The 26,206-nt window shown below is 34.8% G+C and overlaps 2 protein-coding genes across 3 annotated transcripts; one reads left to right on the top strand and one right to left on the bottom strand.

The window, feature by feature from the left end:
- Positions 1–2,622: 2,622 nt before the first annotated feature.
- On the top strand, positions 2,623–6,027 carry LOC135141300 (1,4-alpha-glucan-branching enzyme). 2 transcript variants are annotated; one of them, XM_064072283.1, is made up of 7 exons: positions 2,623–2,744; positions 2,860–3,018; positions 3,126–3,295; positions 3,348–3,463; positions 4,171–4,299; positions 4,345–5,850; positions 5,899–6,027. In XM_064072283.1, the coding sequence occupies exons 2-7, from the start codon at positions 2,906–2,908 to the stop codon at positions 5,941–5,943; spliced, it is 2,079 nt and encodes a 692-aa protein (XP_063928353.1). In that variant the 5' UTR covers positions 2,623–2,744; positions 2,860–2,905; the 3' UTR covers positions 5,944–6,027. The 2 variants fall into 2 exon arrangements, with proteins under 2 accessions (XP_063928353.1, XP_063928352.1); XM_064072282.1 differs by having other exon boundaries at positions 2,868–3,018.
- On the bottom strand, positions 6,004–7,964 carry LOC135141302 (methyltransferase-like protein 25B). The gene is made up of 9 exons (XM_064072284.1): positions 7,776–7,964; positions 7,615–7,727; positions 7,381–7,564; positions 7,182–7,330; positions 7,004–7,127; positions 6,782–6,948; positions 6,479–6,733; positions 6,243–6,430; positions 6,004–6,186 (listed from the first exon to the last, which is right to left on the bottom strand). The coding sequence occupies exons 1-9, from the start codon at positions 7,869–7,871 to the stop codon at positions 6,098–6,100; spliced, it is 1,365 nt and encodes a 454-aa protein (XP_063928354.1). The 5' UTR covers positions 7,872–7,964; the 3' UTR covers positions 6,004–6,097.
- Positions 7,965–26,206: the final 18,242 nt, after the last annotated feature.

Consider the following 26,206-nt stretch of genomic DNA (forward strand, 5'->3'; position numbering starts at 1 on the left):
CATTTTTGACATTTTCGACTATTTTTCTACTAGTATATCCGAAATTTTTTTTATCCTAGATTCTATTATTAGTTTCCACCCCCACTCGATTGAAGAACATAATTAGCCCCACCCACCCACCCGATTTCCTTTTCAGTGATTGATTTATCCAATCTGAATGAAATGAATTATCTTATCCTGACAAGAAATTAAATTAATCGTTAGAATGAGAAGAGAGGGGGTGGGCGGAGCTAGTATTTGCTAAGATGAGACTGATTTTGGCAAATTAAATACCTTCCAAGAAAATAGAGGGCGGGTGGGTGGGGCTAGTACTTGTTAATATCAGAGTGACTTTGGCAAATAACATACCTTCCAAGAAAATAGAGGGCAAGTGGGCGGGGCTAGTATTTGATAAGATAAGAGTGATTTTGGCATTTTTAACATTTTCGACTATTTTTCAACTAGTATATCCGAAAATTTATTTATCATAGATTCTATTATTAGTTTCCACTTCCACTCGACAGAAGAACATAATTAGCCCCGCCCACCCACCCGGTCTCCTTTTCAGTGATTGATTTATCCGATCAGAATAAAATGATCTTATAGTAACCAGAAATTAATTTAGTCGTTCGAATGAGAAGAGAGGGGGTGGGCGGAGCTAGTACAGTAATGTTCGGTTATAACGAACCTCATGGGACTGGGAAAAGTAGTTCGTTATATCCGAAGTTCGTTATAAATGATCTCAAAAAAATCAGTACATACCTACTTTTATAAACTGAACTATGTATTTCAGGATGCAACATTTAAAAGTATTACAGAAATATAAACATGTAAAGATAATAGTACAGTAGTACATATAAGAAAAAAAAAACTTGATTAATAAAAAGTTGATTAAAAGTAAAAGTTGTTGCTTCTTGTGAGAAAGATTAATTTAAGAGGGTTTTGGGATCGTTCCCTCTTTTTCTTCTTCTTCTTCGTTATTATCATCGTCTTCAGTCTCATCTTCTGTTTGAATGTTGCATTGAACTAATTCTACAAAATATCGATATCAAATTCATCGTCAGAATTGCTTTCGTGCTTTCTCAGCCATTCAGCCAATAGTAGTTCGTCTTCTGGGGTGGGATTTTGTTTCTATAACGATAAAATATCGGTACCGATAAAATGTGGTCGTCTTTTTCTTTCGCATCTGAAATTTATATTTTCGTCCTTTTCAATTATCGCTTCGTATCGTGTCGTATCGGCAGAAACAAAATCCCACCCCTGGTTCAAATTTTTCCTCACACTGGAGAAACCCAGCATGTCGAAAACAATTAGCAATTGTTTGTTCTGATACTTTTTGCCATGCCATACTGATAAAACTGACGGGATCTAATAGATTCACACAAAAGTGTTCCTGACCATTGTCGAGATAAAGCTGACTGGTGAAAAAGTTCGTTATAAACGATTTTTTTTTTCTTAAATATTAAAAATTTGGTTCGTTTTATCCGAAAGTTCGCTATAAGCGGGTTCGTTATAATCGGAAAAAAATAACACGTATCTTATGGTACTTCAATTCGTACTTTGCAAGTTGGTTCGTTATATCAGGAAGTTCGCTTTAACTGGGTTCGCTATAAGTGATCATTACTGTATTTGTTAAGATGAGACTGATTTTGGCAAATTAAATACCTTCCAAGAAAATAGAGGGTGGGTGGGCGGGCCTAGTACTTGCTAATATCAGAGTGACTTTGGCAAATAACATACCTTCTAAGAAAATAGAGGGTGGGTGGGCGGGGCTAGTATTTGATAAGATAAGAGTGATTTTGGCATTTTTGACATTTTCGACTATTTTTCAACTAGAATATCCGAAAATTTATTTATCCTAGATTTTCTTATTAGTTTCCACTTCCACTCGACAGAAGAACATAATTAGCAAAATAAGAAGCAAAAAAAAACTACAACGTGTTAAAACTGTGTGATGAGTATGAAATTATCTGCTGTTCGCTATTTATGAATCAATTTTAAATTTTCAAAAAAGTACATTGGTAGAAATTGTATTAAAAAATTGCGCTTTACAGAAATAAAATATTAATGAATAATTGAGTAAACGGGGACAGAATATTTGAAATTTGTGGTCAAACAAACTTTAGCCATTTTTCTGGTCCACTCAAATCTATAACAGTCCGTCCTTTTAAATTTACGATACATTTACACGTGGTCAATAAGATATTTTGAAATCTCCCACCAATGCAAATTTTTGTTTAAAAGTGATCAATAAAGTGTGCACGTTTTATTTGTGCCTGATAAAATTTTACGTCAACAGACGGCTACCGCCACGTGCGACCAGCGTACCCACAATTAATTGATACTAATTTATGCTAGTGCATGCAATATTTTTGTTGTAGATAAAATGTATAAATAGATTATGAACTTTGCTTTTTGTAGAACATTAATTAATATTACACAGACTAAAAATGTGGATTAATCAAAGCGTCTAGGAGGCTTGGCTAGAATTAATTAGCATAATTCAAATTAATTAAGAATAAAATGTCAACTCATCTTGACATTTTAATTTTAATTTAATTTAACGTAGTAAATCACCCTAAAGTCAGTCCACCGATGTGTGTTGTTTGCACATAGTTTAAGTAAGTATTTATGTAACGATCAATATCTGTGATTGGTGCTGGCTCGCTTCGTGCATGTTCGCATTTTCACGTGCTGGCTTGCACGTGAACATCCATTTAAATATCAATATGGTGAAGTAAATCCGTCTTAACCTCTAAAAAAATGTAAGTATGAGTAACAATTTAATAATCTCCAATCTTTCCACAATATCAGTGACATTCTGACACCGTTATCATCTATTTTCTCAAATCAATACCCAACCGTTAGTTAGTTAATTAGTTTTCTAGATTTGAACAACACATTCAGACTTGGAATTAGCATAAAAATGGGCGGAAAATATTCGTCTTTGGATCCTATGGAAATTGAAGTCCCGGAAGTACAAACTTTGTTGTCCAGAGATCCTTATCTAAAGCCGTACGAACGCGAAATTAGGAGACGGTAAGTCAAAATGATTTATTTGATTGACATTGGGAAGGTCAATGTATGATGCAGTTGTGTGTATGGATGTGTCAACAACTTTATTAATAGCCTTATTTTGACGGCAGGTATGGCTGCTTTAAAGATTTGATTGAACTTATTGATGAAAATGGAGGCGGCTTGGATGAGTTTACACAAGGGTACAAATATTATGGACTTCATGTACAGCCCGATAATAGTATTGTATGCAGAGAATGGGCTCCTGGTGCGGTATGCTTATTCCTTACAGGAGATTTCAGTGAGTAGAGAATTGTTTGTTCTATTTATTGTTTTCTAAATAAATGTTTTAGATGATTGGAACAGGGGTAGCCACCCTTACAAAAAAATGGATTATGGTAAATGGGAACTAGTTATTCCTGCCAAACCAGATGGATCTTGTGCCATACAACATTTGTCAGAACTGAAGGTATTGCTTTTGTTGTGAGCGTGGTTTATTACTAACCCTGTGTAATGAAATATTGTAACTAGCCTAAATAACTTAAATTTGTTAAGTTAGATTAAAATGTGTATTGTTAAGTAGAGACAGTATGAGGAGAGGGAAAACAAGTTTGACGACGACAGTTTTGACTCAAGGTCTGAGTAGTAAAAAACTGTCATGCGTCATTTTAAGTTCAACATGGTGAGTCACCAGAATCTGACAACGGACTGTCAGTCAGTGGCGTAACATGCACACTTCAGAAGGGGATGGTTTTTAAAATTTATTCTGTCGTTTTTTTTTAAATCGCAAACAATAACACACGGAAACATAAACTTAAGTGAACTGGTCAACACGCTAGCACGAATGCGAATGAATCTACTAGGCACTAATCTAAACAGGTTCACTGTGACAGATAAAAAGTGAAAGTGAACTGGCCTGACCGATTTTGTGCTTCTAGCTGTTTTACAGCTGTGTTGATCTTAGTTGTTTATGTTGCGTTGTCATGCCACTTGAGGCTGAGGTGTGTGTCAAATGAAACAAGTTGTGGTGTCAAATACACTGTTGAATAATTGAAAGGACATAGTGGATTGAAGTTAGATTCTTCTATGTTGGTAGTTAAGTTGACCTGAAGGTTCTTCTGAACTACTTTAAGGAAATTGTGTTCGTTTATTCTTTATCGTTTTACTTATTCTTAGGTTGTCGTGGAAACACAATCAGGTTCCAAAGAGGACCGTCTGTCTCCTTACGCCACCTACGTAGTGGAACCACCAAAGACTGAAGGTACAATTTATAGACACAAATTCTGGAACCCTCCAAAGTCAGAGGTAACAATCGCCATTTTTAATTCATTTTTTACATATAACTTCTAGAAATACATCTTCCAACACACCCGGCCGACTAAGCCTAAGAGTCTTCGTATCTATGAGTGCCATGTGGGAATCGCCACTTCAGAACTGAAAGTGGGTTCTTATGATAACTTTACAGATAATGTGCTTCCAAGAATTGTGAAACAAGGTTATAACGCCATTCAGCTAATGGCGATTATGGAACACGCCTACTACGCAAGTTTCGGTTACCAAGTAACCAGTTTCTACGCAGCTTCTAGTCGTTATGGTACCCCTGAAGAACTGAAACGCTTAGTGGACAAAGCACACGAATTGGGGTTAACCGTTTTGCTAGATTTAGTGCATTCACATGCTAGTAAGAATGTCATGGATGGGTTAAATCAGTTTGATGGTACAGATGCTTGTTTCTTCCATGCGGGGAGTCGTGGGGAACACTCTTTGTGGGATTCGCGGTTATTTAACTATCAAGAGTTTGAAGTTATGAGGTTCTTACTCTCGAATATTCGCTGGTATATGGAGGAGTACCAGTTTGACGGGTTTAGGTTTGATGGAGTGACCTCCATGTTGTACCATTCGCGTGGTATAGGTCAAGGTTTCAGCGGCAACTACGACGACTACTTTGGACTGAATGTTGATACTGAAGGCCTGGTGTATCTAATGTTGGCAAACTACGTTGCTCATACTTTCAACCCTGACGCTATTACTATAGCTGAAGATGTATCAGGTATGCCGGGAACTTGCCGTCCTATTAGTGAAGGGTGCATGGGTTTTGATTATCGTCTTGCTATGGCTATTCCTGATAAATGGATCAAACTTTTGAAACATTATTCCGACGATGACTGGAACGTCGGTAATGTGGTGCACACGCTTACCAACCGACGATGGATGGAACCAAATGTCGCCTATGCCGAATCGCACGACCAAGCCCTTGTCGGCGACAAAACTATAGCGTTTTGGCTAATGGACAAGGAAATGTACACCCACATGAGTGTCATGTCTGATCCATCGCCGATTATCGACCGCGGGATTGCTCTACATAAAATGATTCGATTCATTACACATGGTTTAGGGGGTGAAGCCTACTTAAACTTCATAGGTAATGAGTTCGGTCACCCAGAGTGGTTGGACTTCCCGCGCGCCGGTAACAACAGTTCCTACCATTACGCCCGCCGACAATGGAATCTGGTTGATGATGAATTGCTCAAGTACAAATTTTTAAACGCATGGGATGCCGCAGTGAACCATGCTGAAGCCAAATATGGCTGGTTGAGTGCGCCACCTGCGTACGTCAGCTGGAAACACGAAGACGATAAAGTCATAGCGTTCGAAAGAGCCGGGTTGTTGTTCATGTTCAATTTCCATCCTACAAAGAGTTTCGCGGATTATAAAATAGGTTTTGAAGGAGAAGGCGAATACTTCGTTGCGCTATGCTCAGACAACAAGGAGTTTGGAGGTCATGGCAGAATTGATACGTCCATTCATAATTTTACAAAACCAGAAAGTTACTGCGGAAGGAGGAACTCAATACAAGTAAGACAAATATTGTCAGTGTAATCAGAATTAACGTATGTTTTATAGGTTTATATACCCTCAAGAACTGCGATCATGTTGGCAAAAGTCTAGTTGTTTTGTTACAGGATTTCTACTTTTTTGCAAATAAAATGTTATTTTTTTAGAGAAATATAGTATTAAATGTTTCTATTGTGACTTCCGTTTTCGTTACAAATTAAGGCAGAGGAATTATACATATCACAGATATATTCGAAGTTTAATATTGTCACATGATTTCACTTTTTCTGGCAGTGAGAACGTGAGTTCTGGGCGATATTTTTGCATCAAATACTGGTAATATTTCTCCAATACTACCTATAAATGATTGAAACTTGTAATTATATTGTCCGCCGCTAGAATGCGCTACGTACCTGATTCCACCACAAACATAAATCTGTCTAATAGTATTATTGATTCTATGAGTGGAGCAAATAGTAGTCGTAATGAATAAAACACTACAACTTCTTTCCACTGTTTTAACAACCCTTCAATTTCAGCGCTTTCTAATTTATCCTGCGAGAAATCCATTTTCAATTTTTTAGTAGCTTTTTTGCAGTAACTGTAATTTGAATAAGATATAAGTTTGAAGAAAGTATACTTATCATACCTTTCAAACGTCAAGTCTTCTGTATATTTAACGTTGTTTAAAGCACAGTGGTGATAGTCAGGACACTTCTTAGTGATTATTTTCTCTAAAGCAGCCCTGTAAGTATGGATTTTCAGTCTCCAACATTCGTTTTTTCTGAGCTTGTCTATATAGTTTTCAATAGCATGACAAGCGATTTCTCGGGAATGATAGCTTAAGTCATATTTGTTCGTCTTGCAAAACTTACTTAGCGGGAAACCACAGTTTGATTCAGGCCTAAAACAAATATGAGTAACTTGTTGTATTTAGCGCAACTAAACATACAGTGTTGTTAATTTCATGTAACAGCAACCTACAATATTGATGAATTGTACTTTATCACATTCATTGTATAGTTTAAGTAAAGTAGCTCCTAGATCCCCACATGGATGTAACCCCACAATCCCAAACTTAAAATTTTCATTTTCAATCTTAAAAGCTTTTTTAACAATCTACAAAACTCTTATTAGTTAAGCGTCACAGTTGACTATATGTTGTACAATATACATCTACAAACTCAGCTGCTGTAATTGTAGATAGTATCCTTTTGTGAATATGAACACTTTTGTTATATTTTAAACAACCTTTAAATTTTCGTTCTAGAACGACTTCAAATTCAGCGTCCAAGTTCCTAAAAATGAAAATGAGAATGATAATTTTTTTTTCATGGTAAATTTCTTCATACCGTGCTTGTTGACTGAATGAAGCTTGCGCTTCTATAGTACATACTTTAAAACCGTATCCGTAATTTAACATTCGACTTAAATGACCTAAACCAGAACCAATATCCACAATATAAAAACAGTCAGTTTTAAGTGCAGAATCATAGCATATCTAAAATTAAACTATTGTAGGATAGATTGACCCAAGTCAATAAAGTACACTTTCGACATAATTGAAATTTCGTGTCTCTTTTTTGCTTTCACGTTTTTCCAAAACAACTGCAGCAGTTTTTCATCTTTTGTAAAGTAGGGGTTTTCAATTGGTAAATTAATCATTTTTCTTGACAATGATAGTGAAATGAGGATCCTCTTTAGTGCGATGATAGATAAAGGCCACGTTTTACCTCTGCAAGTAACAAGTTTGAGTGTGTTTCAATCAACACCGACAATTCTAACCTCATGTGGCCTTCATAATCCAGCAGTTGTGAAATATCAGCGGAACTTAGGTCTTTCAGAGATATCTGCCAGTTCGTTAATAACTTGTTCCAATGGTTTTCAGTGAAAAAGTCCTGAAATTGGAATTGCGGCACTTGTTTGTTTATAATTTGTTAACTTACTAGAACGTAGCAGTTCAGTAACCATGAATATTTTTCGTAGATGGAACAACATGCGGAAATTCTTTGCTGAAGACTATCTAAAACCTTGCTTTCCATGTTTATAAACAAGAGTAAAAACGTAATAAAAACTCTAAAGGTCTACATTAATTTAGGTTAGAAAAGTAGGGTTACAGGTTACAGAGCATGTAACGTCATCTGTCACTATACTGTCACCTCTAGTCATGCTAGTCAACGTAACAACACCACTGATTTGTTTTTCAAGAATACCAAAAGTCTTTTTTTATTTATTTAAATGTAATAGTATATAATTCATTAATTTACAGCAGATGAATGTAACTTTTTGCAAGCTGTAAATACGAAACAGTGAAATGTTTGTTTGATTTTTCGTTGCCGTTGTTTCTGATTACTGACGTACAGAATTATTTATTTAGAAATAGCGAATAAATTTGTAGAACGAGGAAGTATGACATTCAACTATATTGATTTGAAGTGGAATCGGTACATTTTTTATACAGACATGTCTATAATTTAAAAGCGCTTATAAAAATATATTTTATTATTACTTCTTAACTGTGATAAAATAAAAATGTATAGTTCGTGTTAGTAAAAAATCCATATTTATTTTTATTACGTATCTATTTCTTTACGTACTGGAAAATTGCTTTCGTGCGCGAAAGTAATGAATTTACACATGGATGCATTGGGTGTTGTTAACTATTTATTAGATGGAGTAAACGTAGTTAAAAAAGAACTGCGCTTAATTTTTATACAAAAGTGTATGAGAATGATCCTAGCGTGCAATCTGGCATAATTGCTATCATCAATATTGTCTATAAAGGCGATCTTTGCGGAATTCTCTCAATAACATCGCGACTTGCTCCATTATTTGCCTAATTATCACATACTTAGTATTTTTTTATTTTAGCAGCCTTAAATCAATACATGACAGTACACAATACTTGTTGATACCAGGATTAACTAAAACAAAAGTAATCGGTCCTACTTATTTTTACTGTTGACAACTTGTTTGATCTACAGACCAGAGCGCGTTCAGACTAATCTCGACTTTAAGCGTTCTTCAATGTTTTCCTTATTTTAATTAAACTTTGTTTGTTGTTTTTGTAATAATTTGATAAAATTCCATTTGACAACAATGTTTGCCTGATGTAAAGCGAAGGTAAAATCAGCAAAAATCGAGTAAGCAGTTAAAAATGTTTGTCGTGTTAAAAATTGTCAAATCTAAAAATTATAAATTTGACGGAATCTGGAGTTTTGTTGCTGGATAAACTTGAAAAAATCTTTTAAGCTTTTAGTGCTTTATTTTTTATGAATTTGAAAAAGTCTTGAGTGCAGTGTTTTTGTTTTTTTAGTTCGGGAGGCTCTTGGCAATTTTATTTGTAAATTTAATAAAACAGTGCCTGCCGAGATAAAGCTGATATTGCCAATATTATGCTTTTTCGTCCTTTTCGTCCTTTTTCATCCTTATTATTCGTTATCGTCCTTTTCGTCCTTCTTCGTCCTTATTCTCCTTTTTCGACCTTTTTCGTCTTTTCTCCTCCTTTTTGGTCCTTCTTCGTCCTTGTTATCCTTTTTCGTCCTTTTCGTCCTTTTTCATCCTTATTATTCGTTATCGTCCTTTTCGTCCTTCTTCGTCCTTATTCTCCTTTTTCGACCTTTTTCGTCCTTTCTCCTCCTTTTTGGTCCTTCTTCGTCCTTGCTATCCTTTTTCGTCCTTTTTCTTCCTTATTATCCTTTTTCGTCATTTTCGTCCTTATTATCCTTTTTTGTCCTTTCCATCCTATTTCTTCCTGATTATCCTTTTTCGTTGTTTTTCGTCCTTTTTCGTCCTTTTCGTCCTTTTTCGTCCTTTTTCGTCCTTTATCCTTTTACGTCCTTTTTCGTCCTTCTTCGTCTTTTTCGTCCTTTTTCGTCTTTTTCGTCCTTTTTCGTCCTTATTATCCTTTTTCGTCCTTGTTTGTCCTTTTTCGTCGTTTTCGTCCTGTTCGTGCTTTTTCGTCCCTTTTCGTCCTTGTTATCCTTTTTCGTCCTTTTCGTCCTTTTCGTCCTTTTTCGTCCTTGTTTGTCCTTTTTCGTCCTTATTATCCTTTTTCGTCCTTTTCGTCCTTTTTCGTCCTTTTTCGTCCTTATTATCCTTTTTCTACCTTTTTCATCCTATTTCGTCCTTTTTTGTCCTTTTTGGTCCTTTTTCGTCCTTGTTATCCTTTTTCGTCCTTTTCGTCCTTTTTCGTCCTTATTATCCTTTTTCGACCTTGTTATCCTTTTTCGTCCTTATTATCCTTTTTCGATTTTTTTCGTCCTTTTTCGTCTTTTATCGTCCTGTTTGGTCCTTTTTCGTCCTTGTTTGTCCTTTTCCGTCCTTGTTTGTCCTTTTCCGTCCTTTTTCGTCTTTATTATCCTTTTTCGACCTTTTTCATCCTTGTTCGTCCTTTTTCGTCCTTTTCGTCCCTTTTCATCCTTATTATTCGTTATCGTCTTTTTCGTCCTTTTTCGTCCTTCATCGTCCTTTTTCGTCTTTTTTCGTCCTTTTGCGTGCTTATTATCCTTTTTCGTACTTTCTCGTCGTTATTATCCCTTTTCGTCCCTTTTCGTCCTTTTTTGTTCTTTTTCGTTTTCCGTCCTTTTTCGTCTTTTTCGTCTTTTTCGTCCTCATGATCCTTTCTTGTCCTTTTTCGTCTTTTTCGTCCTTTTTCGTGCTTATTATCCTTTTTCGTCCTTATTCGTCTTTATTAACCTTTTTCGTCTTTTTTCGTCCTGTTTGGTCCTTTTTCGTTCTTGTTTGTCCTTTTCCGTCCTTTTTCGTCTTTACTATCCTTTTTCGACCTTTTTATCTTTTCACGTCATTTTTCGTCCTTCTTCGTCCTTTTCGTCCTTTTTCGTCCTTATTATCCTTTTTCGTCCTTGTTTGTCCTTTTTCGTCCTTTTCGTCCTGTTCGTGTTTTTTCGTCCTTTTCGTCCTTTTTCGTCCTTATTATCCTTTTTCGACCTTTTTCATCCTTGTTCGTCCTTTTTTGTCTTTTTGGTTCTTTTTCGTCCTTGTTATCCTATTTCGTTCTTTTCGTTCTTTTTCGTCCTTATTATCCTTTATCGTCTTTTTCATCCTTTTCCGTCCTTATTATCCTTTTTCGTCCTTATTCGTCCTTTTTCGTCCTTTTCGTCCTTTTTCGTCCTTTTGCGCCCTTTATCGTCCTTTTTTGTCTTTTTTCGTCCTTTTTCGTGCTTATCCTTTTTCGTACTTTTTTGTCTTTATTATCTTTTTTCGTCCTTATTCGTCCTTTCCACCCTTTTTCTTCCTTATTATCCTTTTTCGTCCTTTTTCGTCCTTATTATCCTATTTCGTCCTTTTCGTCATTTTTCGTTTTTTTTCGTCCTTATTATCCTTTTTCGTCCTTTGTCGTCCTTTTTCGTCCTTTTTCGTCCTTTTCGTCCTGTTCGTTCTTTTTCGTCCTTTGTCGTCCTTTTTCGTGCTTTTTCATCCATGGTATCCTTTTTCGTCCTTATTATCCTTTTTCGACCTTTTTCATCCTTTGTTGTCCTTTTTGGTCCTTTTTCGTCCTTTTTCGTCCCTTTTCGTCCTGTTCGTCCTTTTGTCGTCATTTTTCGTCCTTTCCGCCCTTTTTCTTCCTTATTATCCTTTTTCGTACTTTTAACCTTTTTCGTGATTTTTTGTCCTTTTTCGTCCTTTGTGTCCTTTTCGTACTTTTTGTCCTTTTCGTCCTTTTTCGTCCTTTATCGTCCTTTTCGTCCTCTTTCTTCCTCATTACCCTTTTTCGCCCTTTTCGTCCTTTGTCGTCCTTTTTCGTCCTTTCCGCCCTTTTTCTTCTTTATTATCCTTTTTCGTACTTATTATCTTTTTTGGTCCTTTTTTGTCCTTTTTCGTCCTTTTTGTCCTTTTCGTCCTTTTTGTCCTTTTCGTCCTTTTTCGTCCTTTTTCGTCCTTCTTCGTCCTTTTTCGTCCTTGTTCATCCTTTGTTGTCCTTTTTGGTCCTTTTTCGTCCTTCTTCGTTCTTATTATCCTTTTTCGTCCTTTTCGTCCTCTATCGTCCTTTTTCGTCTTTTTTCGTCCTTTTGCGTGCTTATTATCCTTTTTCGTACTTTTTCGTCGTTATTATCCTTTTTCGTCCTTTATTGTCCTTTTTCGTTTTTCGTCCTTTTTCGTCCTTTTTCGTCCTTCTTCGTCCTTTTTCGTCCTTGTTCATCCTTATTATCTTTTTTCGTACTTCTTCGTTCTTATTATCCTTTTTCGTCCTTTTCGTCCTTTTTCGTCCTTTATCGTCCTTTTTCGTCTTTTTTCGTCCTTTTGCGTGCTTATTATCCTTTTTCGTACTTTTTCGTCGTTATTATCCTTTTTCGTCCTTTATTGTCCTTTTTCGTTTTTCGTCCTTTTTCGTCTTTTTCGTCCTTATTATCCTTTTCTGTCCTTATTCGTCTTTTTTCGTCCTTTTCGTCCTTTGTTGTCCTTTTTCTTCCTTTTTCGTCCTTTTTCGTCCTTTTCGTCCTTTTTCTTACTTATTATCCTTTTTCATCCTTTTTTGTCCTTTTTTATCCCTTCCTAATTTATTATTTACCTACTTATTTTTTCAATTTCAATTTAAAAAGCATTTGGAAAAATGGGTAACACATTTTGGTTAACGTTTTACCACGCTATTCCTAACAAACTTCATGGGGTCATGAAACGTCGAAAAAACATCAAAAGACTCGTCGGCCCCATTACCTACAATATTTTCTTAGCTTAACTTCGGGAAATAAAAACTGGCCTAAGCTTGTTTAGACAGAACTTCAGAAAATTTTATTATGACGTCATTAACATTTTGGTAGGAACAAATATTAATTTGAATACTAATAATAACAGTACGCGGACAATATAAAATAAATTTAAAGCAAGTGACCAACCGGAAAATGTTCTCTCAGTAACAATCTTGACATCGAATGTTTATGTTTATACTGCGAAAGAGTCCGTTTAGATAACAAGAATTACCGGCCACATGCATTAGTTAAAAAAAAAAATGAAATTTGTTTGACTAAATTATTTAAGCTACAATCAAAATAGCCTGCTAGAATTACTAATAAATCGACGAAAACAAAGCGTTAACTCGAATGTTATATCTACTGGGAGAGATTCTGGAAGGACTCTTGCGACCAAGCACAAACCTATTATCGAACTATGCGTAAACATGGACAGTTTAATTATAAGTTTGAGAACTTTTAAGATACAAGAAGAAATATGGATTTAAGATTTATAATCTAAGTAAGTAAAAAGTGCGATCTAGTGCGAGGGTTTTGGCATCAAAACTGACAGTTTGGCAATACATTTAGGTAAAAGAAAAAAGCCCAAGAAGTTTTAGTTATATTTTAGTAAAATTTGTTATATTTTATATTAGCAGCACCACCTCATTTCGAAACACCTGTTGCTTAAATATATAATTTTCATCAGTGTGACGATGTTTATGATAAAAAGTTTTATGAGTTAAATTTTTTCTAAAGAAACTTAAGTTATTTTATGTTACAGTTTGAAGCAAAATTTATTTCGTCTCACTGAATATTGTTTCATATTGTCTTTTGGGTGTGGCTGACATGTAATCAACAAGTTTTTGAAATTTCCACACAGGTAATTAGCAACATTCACAATAAGTCTGGATTTACTCATCACTTGTCATATCAATGTCAGTTTGGTTGTAAATGCAAATAACGGGAAAGGAATAATACCTGTATTATACATTACAACCTCAAGATATATCCTCTTATACGCTCTTCTCCCTCAAGACGGAATCTGAAGCCAGATCTTGTTGAAGTTTGCCACAGTATCATGCTTAGTCAGAACAAAGAACCGGGAATATTGCAGTACGAACTGTACATAAGATTAGTGCATGATTTGTTTAGAAATTTGTACAGTAGGGGTTAGACAATAATCCTGGTTTGTGTAAACGCGAAAGATTTTTTTTTTGTAAATTATGATTAGTTGTATTAAAATTTTTCACGCTGTAACAAATGTTTACAAACAAGGAGCAAATGTGTTGAGCGAAACAAGGAAATGTAGATAGCATTTCCGTGGTTAATCCCCGCTGAAGTCAAGCCGGTGCACTTTGATATGAAATATATTTGACATAAATCTAAGAAGTCGCTCTCGTTTGTCAAGCACGAAAGGAAACGCTCATTGCTTGCATAGCATGAAGACACTGCGGGTTTACCTAACGCCTCGAAGAGTGTCTAGTATAATTAATACACAAGTCTAGATTACCAGGGCTGGTTAGAACTTACATGAACCAAATGTAGCCAAGATTAATTAATTAATTAATTAATTAAGATGCTCTAAAATTTACTTTACCATCCTGGAGAGACTTTGAATAATTCGATTAGGCTCGTAAGTTAAATGTGTTGATGGCTTCGTCTTTTCGTATTGATGTTAAACATCTTCTTAGACAGCATTTATAATTAAAACCATTTGCAGAATTATCCACGGTACGAGGCAAACGCTAAAATACTGACACGACTACAACACAATTCTCACTACATACACGACTTTCTTAAAGTGAAAATTTACTGTACCTCATGCCGCATATTTTTCAACTTAACTGTACCTACGAACATATTCTACCAACTGCGCCACTTCATGGAAAACATTTCTCAATCATTAATATTTGATTTTACCGGAGGGAAGTACATCATTTCGAGAATAATAAATTTATTTACGTTTTCCGAATACGATGTCAATTATTACGCGGAGATAACGTGATGTTTAAATCGTACTAATTACACCTCTCCTAAAAGCATTGAACCTTTCATCATGTTTCATTTTCACCAATTATGATGCGTCGGTTGATTTCTAATTAAATTAACTTTGAGAGTAATTATTAATTTTAATCTCATTTATTTGGCGAAAATAATTCCGTCGTATAAACAAATTTGCAAGTCGAATAATTTTCCTGCAAACAAAAACCCTAGCAACCCAGAAGGGTACATAATGTTGTTGTGGATATTAACAATTCACCCTAATGACACATTTTGCAGTTATGAAAGTTTAGACTGGAGCGTTAAATTACTAACGAAGGTTCGTGATAGTGCGCATAATAAATTCAAAGGAACAAAAAGTGTGGAACTTGGACTTATTATCAAAGTTTGATAAAGTTTACAACTTACAATCGGACTAGGAAAGAACGCTACAACCATTATTCAGTGAAAAATAGCAATGTGTCTGGGTTTAGCAAGCATCACAACGTCAACATTTTTCGACGTGTCCCTTTTTCAAACAATGTATCGTGTTTGTAGCATCAAATCAAATAGCAATGTAAAGCACGATTTTTGGTTCATGCGGCATACAAGTGAAAACGTACATTTCAAAACAACACGTTCAACGATTTAGAAAAAAGACCAAAACTCTTCACTGGCTTGGCTCCAGACAGTTTTCCTACTGGTGGTGCATGTCTGATAGCAGTTTGCTCCTTGATATTAATTTCATTCTATTCTTAAAATAACACGTTCCTTTACAGAAAGAAAAACTTTCATGAAGACAAAGCCGTTCGTTTTTATGTCTTTCGTATTTTTAAGCGCCAGAAGTTTACACCAGATTTGATGGATTCATCGTGAGCATGCATATCGACTTTTTTATTTAATATATCATTGTGAGCTGAGTACAATGCCCGGCATTTAATATTATAGAATAGTATAGTGGTTTTATTTTAGTAACGCTTCACTGATCAGCTAATTATCCGACTTAATCATAACCCACTAATTAAATACAAAACATATTTAGCTTAACTGATAAAGGTAAATGAAGTGGAAAACACTGCACTAGCGCCGCCACTATCATCCATTAAGTAAGAAGTTCTGCCGGCGCTCCAATAAATTCATTAAAAAATCCTAAATTGTATTCAAGAGGCAGGTTTATTTGCACTTGAGTTGAATTTTAATTTCTTGTAACAACTTATTAAGTCGAGTTGTTAAAAGCAAAGTAACCACACAAAATAACTCACAACCAACTAAACATTAATTAAAAGGGTGTAGTTTATTTGAACGTGGAGGTTCTTTTTAACAGCTACATAAAGAATTTATTTTTACACGCTTTTACTGTGACGTTTGGGTTTTATTGCTGCTTTACATCGATTGTTATGCTAATTAACCATAAATGGGGTAGTGTAGGAAGTATTTCTTTCATCGTAAATAAAAAGTGCTAAGATAATGTGGATATGGTAGGTGAAAAAATGAGGTCAGAAACCTTTTGTATCCCCGGAAAGAGATTTTTCAAGATAATGTTTAGCGAGGATTACACGTAAGGATTAATTTGTACGCAGGCTTTTTTTGCGAGTTTAATGTTATGATAAGCCGCTTCTGTTTAATCCTTGACCAAGGGTTTTAAAATTTGGTAGTTTCTTATTTGCTGTATGCGAAAAAGCACGTAAAGGAACACAGCAACAATTATTTTTAAATTTTTGTTACGATTCTAGATTTATTGGATATGTTACCGCAAGTGCAGTGATTTTGATTAAATTCGACTTATAAAAATACTTTTCACCATATTGAGGAATAATACGGTTCTAGTATGTACGGCGATGATGAGTCATTGTCGGTGACGGCGGCCGGACAAAAGCGTGGAAGCGGAGGTCGCGATGGGTACTCCAGAAAAGCCACCTTCGGGAACGATTATTATTCAGCTAGTTCAGTCCACGAGAGTAGTCAAGTTGCGCCGGATTTATTTTTTAAAATTTTCTACACCTGGTTTGAATTTTATATTGTAACATGTATCCTTACCTGCGACTTTTATTTATAATCCTGTTGATTATCTGGATTTGTTTTAATTTGTTTCAATAATTGCAGATGTCGATTTTATTTTTTTTGTTTTGCGGTTTTATTTATTATTCCATTGTTCTACGAGCAGAGCGCTCCATAAAAACATATTATCGTTATGTTTAGGACGTCTCACGCAATGGTAAAAAGCTCCACTTTGAATCCCCGGCTTCATCAATTTTTACTTTCCTAGCGTAGGTTAAGAAAGTATTGAAATGGGGTTCATTTTGTTAATTTAATGTTTTCTTGACGTTTCATAACCCCTAGAGTATGAAATAATAGATCCCGTTTTCGTTTGGCTGTTGTCTAAGTTTGTTGAAGGTTTTAGTACGCTCTGAAAATACTGGACGGATTGTTATGAAATTTTAGGTGCGTTTCAAAATATCGTAAAAGTAATAGTATTTCAAAAAATTAATTAATGAAACAATTTACTTAATTAACAAAATTTTGTAAAGCAAACCTCTCTTGAAACTTCAGGTATCTAATCTACACACATAAAATGGATTTGTTAGATTGTGCTTCAGGAGTTAAGAAAGTTCTGCCTAAACAACTTTTGACCTTTTTTACTTTTTTATAAAGTATATGATATTTTTACTTCCTGAGCGTAAGCTAAGACTTGTTACTGCAATATTTTTTCGACGTTTCATGACCCCTAGAGTACGAAAAATGTGGTCCCCCGTTTCCGTTTGTCTGTCTGTCCGTGTCGATTTTTTTGAAACAGATAGTTCCGAAATTACTGGACTGAAATCTGGAAAACATATTAAGGTTATCGGTACCATAGTTAGTCGTTAATCAAAACTTACTCCCAAAAAATTGATGACGTCATCTCAAAATTTTTGCCGAGTAATCCTCTCTGAAACTTGCAAAATATCATGACTCTACTATAAGAGTTATAATAAAAAAATTGGTCTAAAGTGTTTAGTTACTTCCCTCGCTGTCGGGAACGTGACCACTGCAAGCCTATTATCTCTTTTTTCGTATTACATTTTTGTAATTCTTGATTTAATCAATAGTCATTAATTTTTTTCAGACACCCTGTATAAGCAAATCTCAAAAATATTAATGCAGTGATAAATCACAAGTATAGACACACATCATTCTTTACACATTTAAGCATTTTTTCAGCAAAATTTTGAGGTGACGTCATCAATTTTTTAGGGCGGGATGAGCAAATACATTTTGACTAAAAATTTACCATGCCTATGATAACTTAAAACATTTCCAAGATTTCAAAGCATTCGATTTTGTAGTTCCTGGTTAAATCAATAAAATAAATTCACGCATTCATAAATTTTTTGAGTCACCCTGTATATGCAAATCCAAAAAATATGAACGGAATGATAAATCACAAGTACAGACGCATCATGTTTTGTACATTTTAGATAGGATTTATTCGGTAAATTTTTGAGCTGACGTCATCAATTTTTTGGAGGGGAAAAGTGAATATATTTTGATTAAAAATTTATCATGCTTGTCATAACTGTAAACCATCTGGAAGATTTCAAAGCATTCGGTTGTGCAGATTCAAAATTAAATTGCAAAATGTTGTGGTGTCATAATTGAAAATTTTTTTCCAAAAATCTGGACATTTCGGGTAAAACCTCAACTCGGAGTCATAAACTGCATATGTAGGACTATGTTATTTTATACAATTTAAAACCCATTTACTATGTACAATTTTGAAGTGACGTCATCGCATTAGTGGGGGGGATGATTAGACAAATTTTGGTTAGCGTTTTACCATCTACATGATATAGTTAATATAAATACAAAATTTCGCAACAATCGGTCCAGTACTTTCGGGGATTATCTGTCTGATAAAAATCCGGGACGGCAGACAGACGGACAGACGGAAGATCTATTTCTTCGTCCTCTGGGGGTCATGAAAGGCCGAGAAAATGTAAAAGTAGAGTCGGCCGACGGACTCGATTACAATACTTCCTTTGCTTACGCTCGGGAAGTAAAAATAAAATTCTCAAAATCAAATCTTATAATTTTTCGAAAAATCTGGATTCTGTACTTTAGGAGCAAGGGAAGTTTGGTCCAAATAACCTTCGACCAATTTTGAAATAGATTTTTCTATTTTAATAAATACGTAATCTTTCACATTATTTATAGTTTTGGAAATTTCATTCTACCCTATAAAATTTTATTGGCAATAAACGAGACGGACAGCGGTACAGTTGCAAGAGATATTTACGACTTAAAGTTGTCGCGTGCCGGTAATCCACAGATGTTAGTAAGCAGAATAATTCAGGTCCGGACACGGACCATCGTTACTCACGAACGAAAATGACCATTATTTTATGAGTACAACTACCTGCTAAACGTTCTCCGACAAATTCGGGTGTGAGCCATAAATTTTATTACTGTCCGTCTCGTTAGTGTCAATAAAATTTTATAGGATAGAATGAAATTTCCAGAACTATACTTACGATGAAATAGTAAGTGTACTTTAGGGTTATTTTTAAACTTACACATTCAAAATTAACCTATGTTACATAATGAAGTTGACCTCAAAACCCACAAACCAATCGCTGTGAAATTTTGCACGCGCACTAAAGTTATTGTGAACATGGTAAATTACTAATCAGAATTGACCTATTCGCTCCTTCTAAAAACTTGATGAGATGTCATCTGAAAATTTTATGAAGGAAATCTCACTTGAAATGCTTAGGATGGCATGCTGCTTCTGTACATGTAAATTTTTACTTTCCTGTTATTTTTTCAATTATTACTAAAGGTGTCGCAAAAACGAATCAAGCACACTTTTTATTATTAATGTTATAATGTATGTATCTGAATTGACATGTTTGTAATTTTAAAAAGAAAATTTCACTTGAAATTTTCAACATTACATTCTTCTGGAATTTAGTATCACACAAAATTTGATAATCTCTGAAACTACTGGACTAGTTGTTGTGAAATTTTATATACGGCGTTTTTTAAATAATTCGAAGGGTGTAGTTGGCCATAGATGTCAAAAATCCCGCTTCGTTGAAAATGGTGAGTATTTTCAACATTTAGTGTGATGTTTAACCACAATCAATTTGTTTATTTTTATTGTAACGTTTATTTTTTAATAACATAAGATATGAACATTTAGGCAACCAGTTATGCAGATGCGTGTGGTAGTTGTCGTGCGTCTTTGGGTATTTAGTAAAATGCATATAAAGTGATAGGCGGGACGCTTCCATGCTCTACTTCGACTTCACAATTATTTATAGAAACCTTGTATTTTATATTTTTGGAGCTATTGCTGAAAAGTGTTTTTCAGGATAGCGAATGGCGAAGATTGTCATGTGGGGATAAATTTGTATGCGGGATTTTTGCGAGATTAATATTATAAGCCGCTTCCCTTTAATCCGTGATTAAGTTATTTAAAATGTGGCATAGTGATAGTTTCCCGTGTGGTGTATGCGAAGAAGTACATAAATGAAATTTGCATTGCCAAGAGACCAGAGCTTAGTAAGTTTGGTAAACTCAAGGTAGAAAGCTAGATAATCAAGTAAATGATACATTAGATGTAATCTGAAGTAATTAATTAGTTTCAAGGCGTCAGATCTTGTAGAATATTGGGGAGATGATGGTGTGGAGGCCGTCGTTATATATTCATGATGAGTCCAGGGACAGCCGAACCCATAGAACCTTTTCACGCTTTCACTCATAAAACACCGCGACGCTACAAAATTTATTAATGGGAGAAAAATCCAGGCTTTCGTCAATTTTTTCCTTTGGCTTGTGTTGTGTCTTCAATTTAATTTCCCTTCCGTATTGTTTTTTATTTGACAATCAGAGAGATGTTCGAATTTATATATTCAGGCGAGGAGCAACAAATAACTTCTGTCCTTTGATAATCCTCAGCCATTTTGAAACCTGCGTTAGTATTTTCACGTTGCGTTTTATGTGGTCTTAGGTAGTAAACCGGACTTCCTTGTTGTTTCATTTTTCTCGTAATTCACTCGAGATTTACGTTGACTGCATTATTTGGGAACGAATGAACACGACTGTTTATGATTTGGATGCTGCGAAATTTCCTCTTATCACGATTTCCTGGGACCGTAACTTCAACTTGTTTCATAACTTTTCTCGAATTAATACCCGCTTATTTTTTCGGTCAAAAATTCCAAATATTGCACTACGAATTGCTAATTAACTTTAGCCCTTATACTTGTCGAAGCACGCAATTTACAACTTTTCTCGTTACTGGAGGGCTCATATTTTTGGCACTTTCACACAAGCGCGTACATGAAAAAGTAACCAACATAAATACAGATGAACAAACGTTATAAAGGAACTATAGTTAGACTTTTATTGCTGCCTCGGTGGCAACAACGCTATCGATCACTTTTATTTTATTATTTTCGCACGGGGTTGTTTTTAAAATAAGCGCACATTCATCAAGACTGAAAAATTGTTAACAGCACGTTTTCTATTTTTGTATCAAACTCATCTATTTTAAATTTTCTTTAGAGACTCTACGTAAATTGCTGTAAAATTATCATATTGTTGTATTTCAATCAACTGTGCGAAATTGCACATTTGGGTATTTATTATTTAGCCGAGTCCTTCTCAAAACACAATTATCGATTACTCGAACACTCTTTGTTCAGGCACAATAAGGCCTGACATCTACAAAGCGCCATTTTTAATTAATCTTCATACTTAATTTGTCAATCTAATTCCCTTAGGAATAAAATATTTATGTAACGAAGGGTTTATTTACACAAATATAACAAATGTCGACTAATAAGTTAATGGAAAATGTATTGACATTTCCTGCAAGACAAAGGACGCTTTATTATGTGTAAATACCCTAATTATGACGGCTTGTCGATTTCTGAGCATTTACTTACGCGAAGTATTTCACCGAATCTGTTCTGTTCAAAATATTTTAATTACTTTTCCTTAATTAATTCTTTTGCTCGTATAATCGAGCACATTTTTCAAGCTTTAAAACTGTATTTAAATTAAAGCATTGAATAAAACCAAAGTACCTCTATTGTTAATTCATATTTTTTTTTATTATTTTTCGACCACTTCGTCTCATCCAGTTTAAATTTAGAACTTTTAAACAGCGAAAACAATAAATAATCATCACTTTCAGAAAGTTTTCTTTCACTGTTCTATTTCACGCGGCGTTTGAAAAGCCTTGAAGTGGGAGTCGCGATGGGTATTCGAGAAAGACCTCGATCGTCGTTGTGGGTTTAAATAGAGACCACCTTCGGGAACGATTATTATAATTTTCACGTTAATCAATTCAATATTCGGCAACAAAAATCATAATTTAGCAACGGAGTCAGAGAAAAATCTAAACAGGAGAACTATAAAAAATACGATAAATTTTTAGCCATTTATTTTCATTATTGATATTTATGGGCTAATTAAAATCTCTTGCCAAAGAATTTGCAAATATAAATTTGTTGCTGCATCAGAATTTAATATCTCAATAATAATAATTGTTGAAATTTGAGTCGATATCGTGCATGTAATAATTTCAGCCACATTTACCACCATTTGAAATGGAAATGTTTAATATCTGCTCATAATTATTAAAAATGATACTGAATGGAATTGTAATCATTAAATTCATATCTGACTTTTCGGACATTATTAATTTAATTTATAATGTTATACTAAAACAGTAGGGTTGAAATATAATATTGAAAATGACTGTTATCTGGAGTGGCGCCTTTTCTGTACGTGTATCAAATATATCCTCGAAAAAAACTGGGTGAAAAAATGTTCCTAGTAACAGTATGTTTTCAACATGTGGCAAACTGTAGTTTGTGGTAAAAACTGCGTTTGACGACAACTTCAGTGATGACTACCATTTTTTCGTATCAAACATTGTGCTTTGTTTTCATTTTCGAAACTTCGTATTGTTTCTCCAAGCAGTCTTTTTTAAGGCTACATCTTTATTCGAGAGTGAATCACAACTATCTAGGTGTGTTTTGGCACAGAAGCAGAATCTTCATCTTAGGAAACATATTATGCGAAGATCATAAGAAATTCATGTTTGAGTCTTACATACCGGTCAGGCAAAGCTTATGCGGTCATTTTCACGCCACCGGAGGTGGCGCCTTCGGTCGGGAGCGGCGGTGCTCGGGCGCCCTCTCCTGGGAGGGAGCACCGGGGTTGCTTTAACGCCGGAGACACGGATGTCCAGGTTGTCTGGTGAGCGCCCGCGGAATCAAGAAATAAAACGGAGGACAATTTTACAGCTACACGGCTGAAATAATCAAAGTCGGTGCCCGTATCAGTTTCGATTGGAGTTAGGGCGAGGGATTAAGCTTCTCCAGGTACCAGTGTACAGAAATATGACCGGAGCTGATGATCGCCCGTATGAAAATGTTTCACTGGAAGTTCTTACTCCAATATTTGACAATGAGCAAAAAAAGTTCAGCTGTAGACAATTCATTAAATTTTTATATATTTTTAAATTAGAAAATGTGTTAAGTTGCGACCTCGTTCTCGGCCGAGTTTGTTCTGTCAACAAATCTTTGGTATATTTTCTTTATTGTTACATGATTTATAAAAACAATGAGTAAAGCAGACATTGTCCAAATAAAGCAAAATTTCGTTTTTGTCTTGTTTTAGACGGGAATGCTGAACGTGCGTTTTAGCTTTCGAACAAAAAATGTAGCGTTAAAAAAAAGTTGAGAAGGCAACTTAACATCGCCGCACTTGCCACGCTGTTGTCATATAATATTTAATATGCCATTAAATTTGGCTTTTATGGCATGTCTGAACTAATGAGAAAAGTTTTACTTGTTGGCAAAATCAGAAATCTCTGGCATATTATGCAAATTAGCTTTTAACTCTTTATATTTACTTCAATACTGACAAAATCCTAATTGCGTCTATTCTTCTTCAATTTAGCGTGTTATGCAAAATATTAAAAAAAACAAGCAAATATGCTATAACATCGGAAGAGTTAATTAATATATACATTTAATATCTTTCAAAAATAATTCAGGACATACATCAAAAAAATAATTCATTATCGGAAGTCATTGTTAATGTGGTTATAATAGTATCCAGGCACGTTCTAATAGCAATCTTGTTCTATTATTATTACCATTACATCGACTTGTTCAGTAAATAATAAATAAGGTGAGTGAGAAACAACAGTTGCGAAAGCGAAAGAACTGTGGCAGTATTGTTTAATATAGACTAGCCATTCGCTTTTTTCACATTATTACAACATGATTCTGTAATATATCTAAAATTAAAACTAGGTTGGAGAATAATGGTGGTGGCGCTACTTGTCGTAATAAGTCAATTATAGTTTGTTTTACAAGCAAATCGATCTACTGTTCGTATTAATATCATTGTAGTATTAAATTATAATGATGTATCGAGTCAAATAATTATCCTAATTTGTTGGACTGTTTATTTATATATTACACTTTTTTTAATACTACTGAAAAAATTACTTTGTTTTTGTTTCTATAGAATACACTGTTACAGAAATCTTGTCGACTAGTGTTATTAGCGATATCAAAGGACTTTCGCTCATGGCTTCTAAATTTCGTGGGAGCGAATTATTATTAATAATTAACAAGTACTTTCACGGTATGTAATTGAGCTGTAGTATATTTGCTTGAAGCTTTAAATGTTCCAGTATGTTATTTATTTATTTATTCAGCGTTATCGTTGGTAATTAATATATTATGAAACGGAATTTCGTTATTACGGAAGATGATTCTCGTGGTAATTTTAATTTGGAAAATAACAACAGCGAGAATGCAGTGCAAAGGCAGTGAATGAAAAACACGCCGCTCATAAACCATTAATTATTAGCATATTATTATCATTTTTGATAATCTATTGCACGAGCGTCATATAAATGTTGGAAACAGCAACACATTTAAATTATGCTGTCATAAATCATTGCGAGTAAAAATGGTTTGCAACATGCCTAACATAAATTTGAATCCTTTTATAATTTGAACTTTGTTAAATAAGCTGTTGAAAATTGATAGCGATTTCGCTTAATTACTTTCAGTAAAGAAGCGTAAAATTGTGCTTTCGGTAGGAGAAAAATCCAATATTTTGTGAAATTCTTAAGTGCTTTGCAGTGGCGTCGGAAGAGACAAAGTAGACCGTGCCGTTGCAAGCGATGTACAGTAAAATTTGTAACATTTTCAAATCAATCACTCGAAAAAAAAAGATTTACGATACATAGTGAAAGATAACCAGTTTAATCAAAACTTAAAATCACGAATATACTCTTCCCAATTACTTAACTTAAGTTGCTATATAATTAAAACATTTTTAACTGGGCCGTAAATGTTCTCTAGACGGTTTTCTGCACTGTCTTTCCGAACTCTTTAAATTTCCGTCTGAAATCTGTATTCTTGTGTAACAATTTCTGATCTCGGTTTCATCGTAACACACGACCCCCTGAGGTGACAATTTGTTGTGTCAGTGATTCCAAAAAGTGAACTTATTCCTGCTGCATTGCTATCAAACGCTTGTTTCATCGTCAGTCCATCACAGTAAACCGATCCACTTTGTCATTTTGTGTTAAACACAGATCCACTCTACGCTCAGGTGACTGTATTACTTCCTGCAATTGTTTGTGTGAGTGTTGTGAGTGCTTTTCTAGCACTTATTCCTTTGCACATGAAGTTTAATATTCAAATAAATTAATTGTCTTAGAAAGAAAAAATTGTCGACGGGGGTGGGATTTGAACTCACGCGGGCAGAGTTCAAGTTCAACCCTTTATCCACACGTAAACCAGATATCGGCTACGCGAAACTCGCAAATATTGCACAAAACTTTTGGGAAGGTAACTGTATAAAAATCAAGGTAGATTCATAAGCCACATGTACAGGAGTAGGTTATTTTATAACAATTTAAATACAATCTACCATGGGCAGTTTTGAGGTGACGTCTACACGATTTTCTAAATACAGACGGAAACGGGGACCTATTTTTTCATACTTTAGGCGCCATGAAACGTCGAGAAACATAAAAGTAGTACATAGAGTATGACCTAACACAGAACGAACCGAAAATTCAAGGAAAGATAAGGAGCTGCGCGAAGTTCGAAAACGGAAAAGTAAAACTAAGAAAAGAGGATATCAGAAACTAAAGAAACGGCTTAAGTCGGATGAATCAAAAGGAGAGCCAGTAAATTTTTGAAAAAAGAATGTGTAGATGGGGCAGAAACAAACGAAAACGACAAGACAAAGAAATAGGGAAAAATATGAATATATCGAAAAATCGACACCGACACCGACACCGAGCTCGTAGCTCGAATTCGACATCCTATTCCGGCGCGCGTCGTATACGTGTTCTATATTATGACAAGAAAGGAGTTAAAACTCCAAAAATGGCAAAGGGATTGGTGTGGAAATGCAGGGGAGCAGTAAAGGACACAAAAAGGGCAGGGTGAGTGGGGTGAAAACGGAATTGAAAGAAGTAGAGGAAAGTGAAAATGAAATAACAGATGATGATTTCATGGAAAGAAAAATAATAATCAATGGGAAAACATGGAGAATTATAACGGTCTGTAGTAGAGATACACAATGAAAGTATCCTTATTAATAGGGAAGAGAAACTGGTTTGGAAACGGCAAAAAGAAACACGAAAGACAAAATAGCGAACAAAGAGTGTAGGT

Source organism: Zophobas morio, unplaced genomic scaffold (genome assembly GCF_036711695.1).
Source record: "Zophobas morio isolate AGI-343-1 ecotype UQ-CSIRO unplaced genomic scaffold, CSIRO_AGI_Zmor_V1 ptg000044l, whole genome shotgun sequence".
NCBI lineage: Eukaryota > Metazoa > Arthropoda > Insecta > Coleoptera > Tenebrionidae > Zophobas > Zophobas morio.

Excerpts from the sequence above, each read along its gene's own strand:
- LOC135141300 (XM_064072283.1), top strand. The coding sequence starts at position 2,906 with ATGGGCGGAAAATATTCGTCTTTGGATCCTATGGAAATTGAAGTCCCG. Across the intron at positions 3,296-3,347 it reads ATTCCTTACAGGAGATTTCA|ATGATTGGAACAGGGGTAGC; the intron begins GTGAGTAGAGAA and ends TAAATGTTTTAG. Across the intron at positions 3,464-4,170 it reads AACATTTGTCAGAACTGAAG|GTTGTCGTGGAAACACAATC; the intron begins GTATTGCTTTTG and ends ACTTATTCTTAG.
- LOC135141302 (XM_064072284.1), bottom strand. The coding sequence starts at position 7,871 with ATGGAAAGCAAGGTTTTAGATAGTCTTCAGCAAAGAATTTCCGCATGT. Across the intron at positions 6,431-6,478 it reads GAAGACTTGACGTTTGAAAG|TTACTGCAAAAAAGCTACTA; the intron begins GTATGATAAGTA and ends TTCAAATTACAG. Across the intron at positions 6,187-6,242 it reads TATGTTTGTGGTGGAATCAG|GTAGTATTGGAGAAATATTA; the intron begins GTACGTAGCGCA and ends AATCATTTATAG.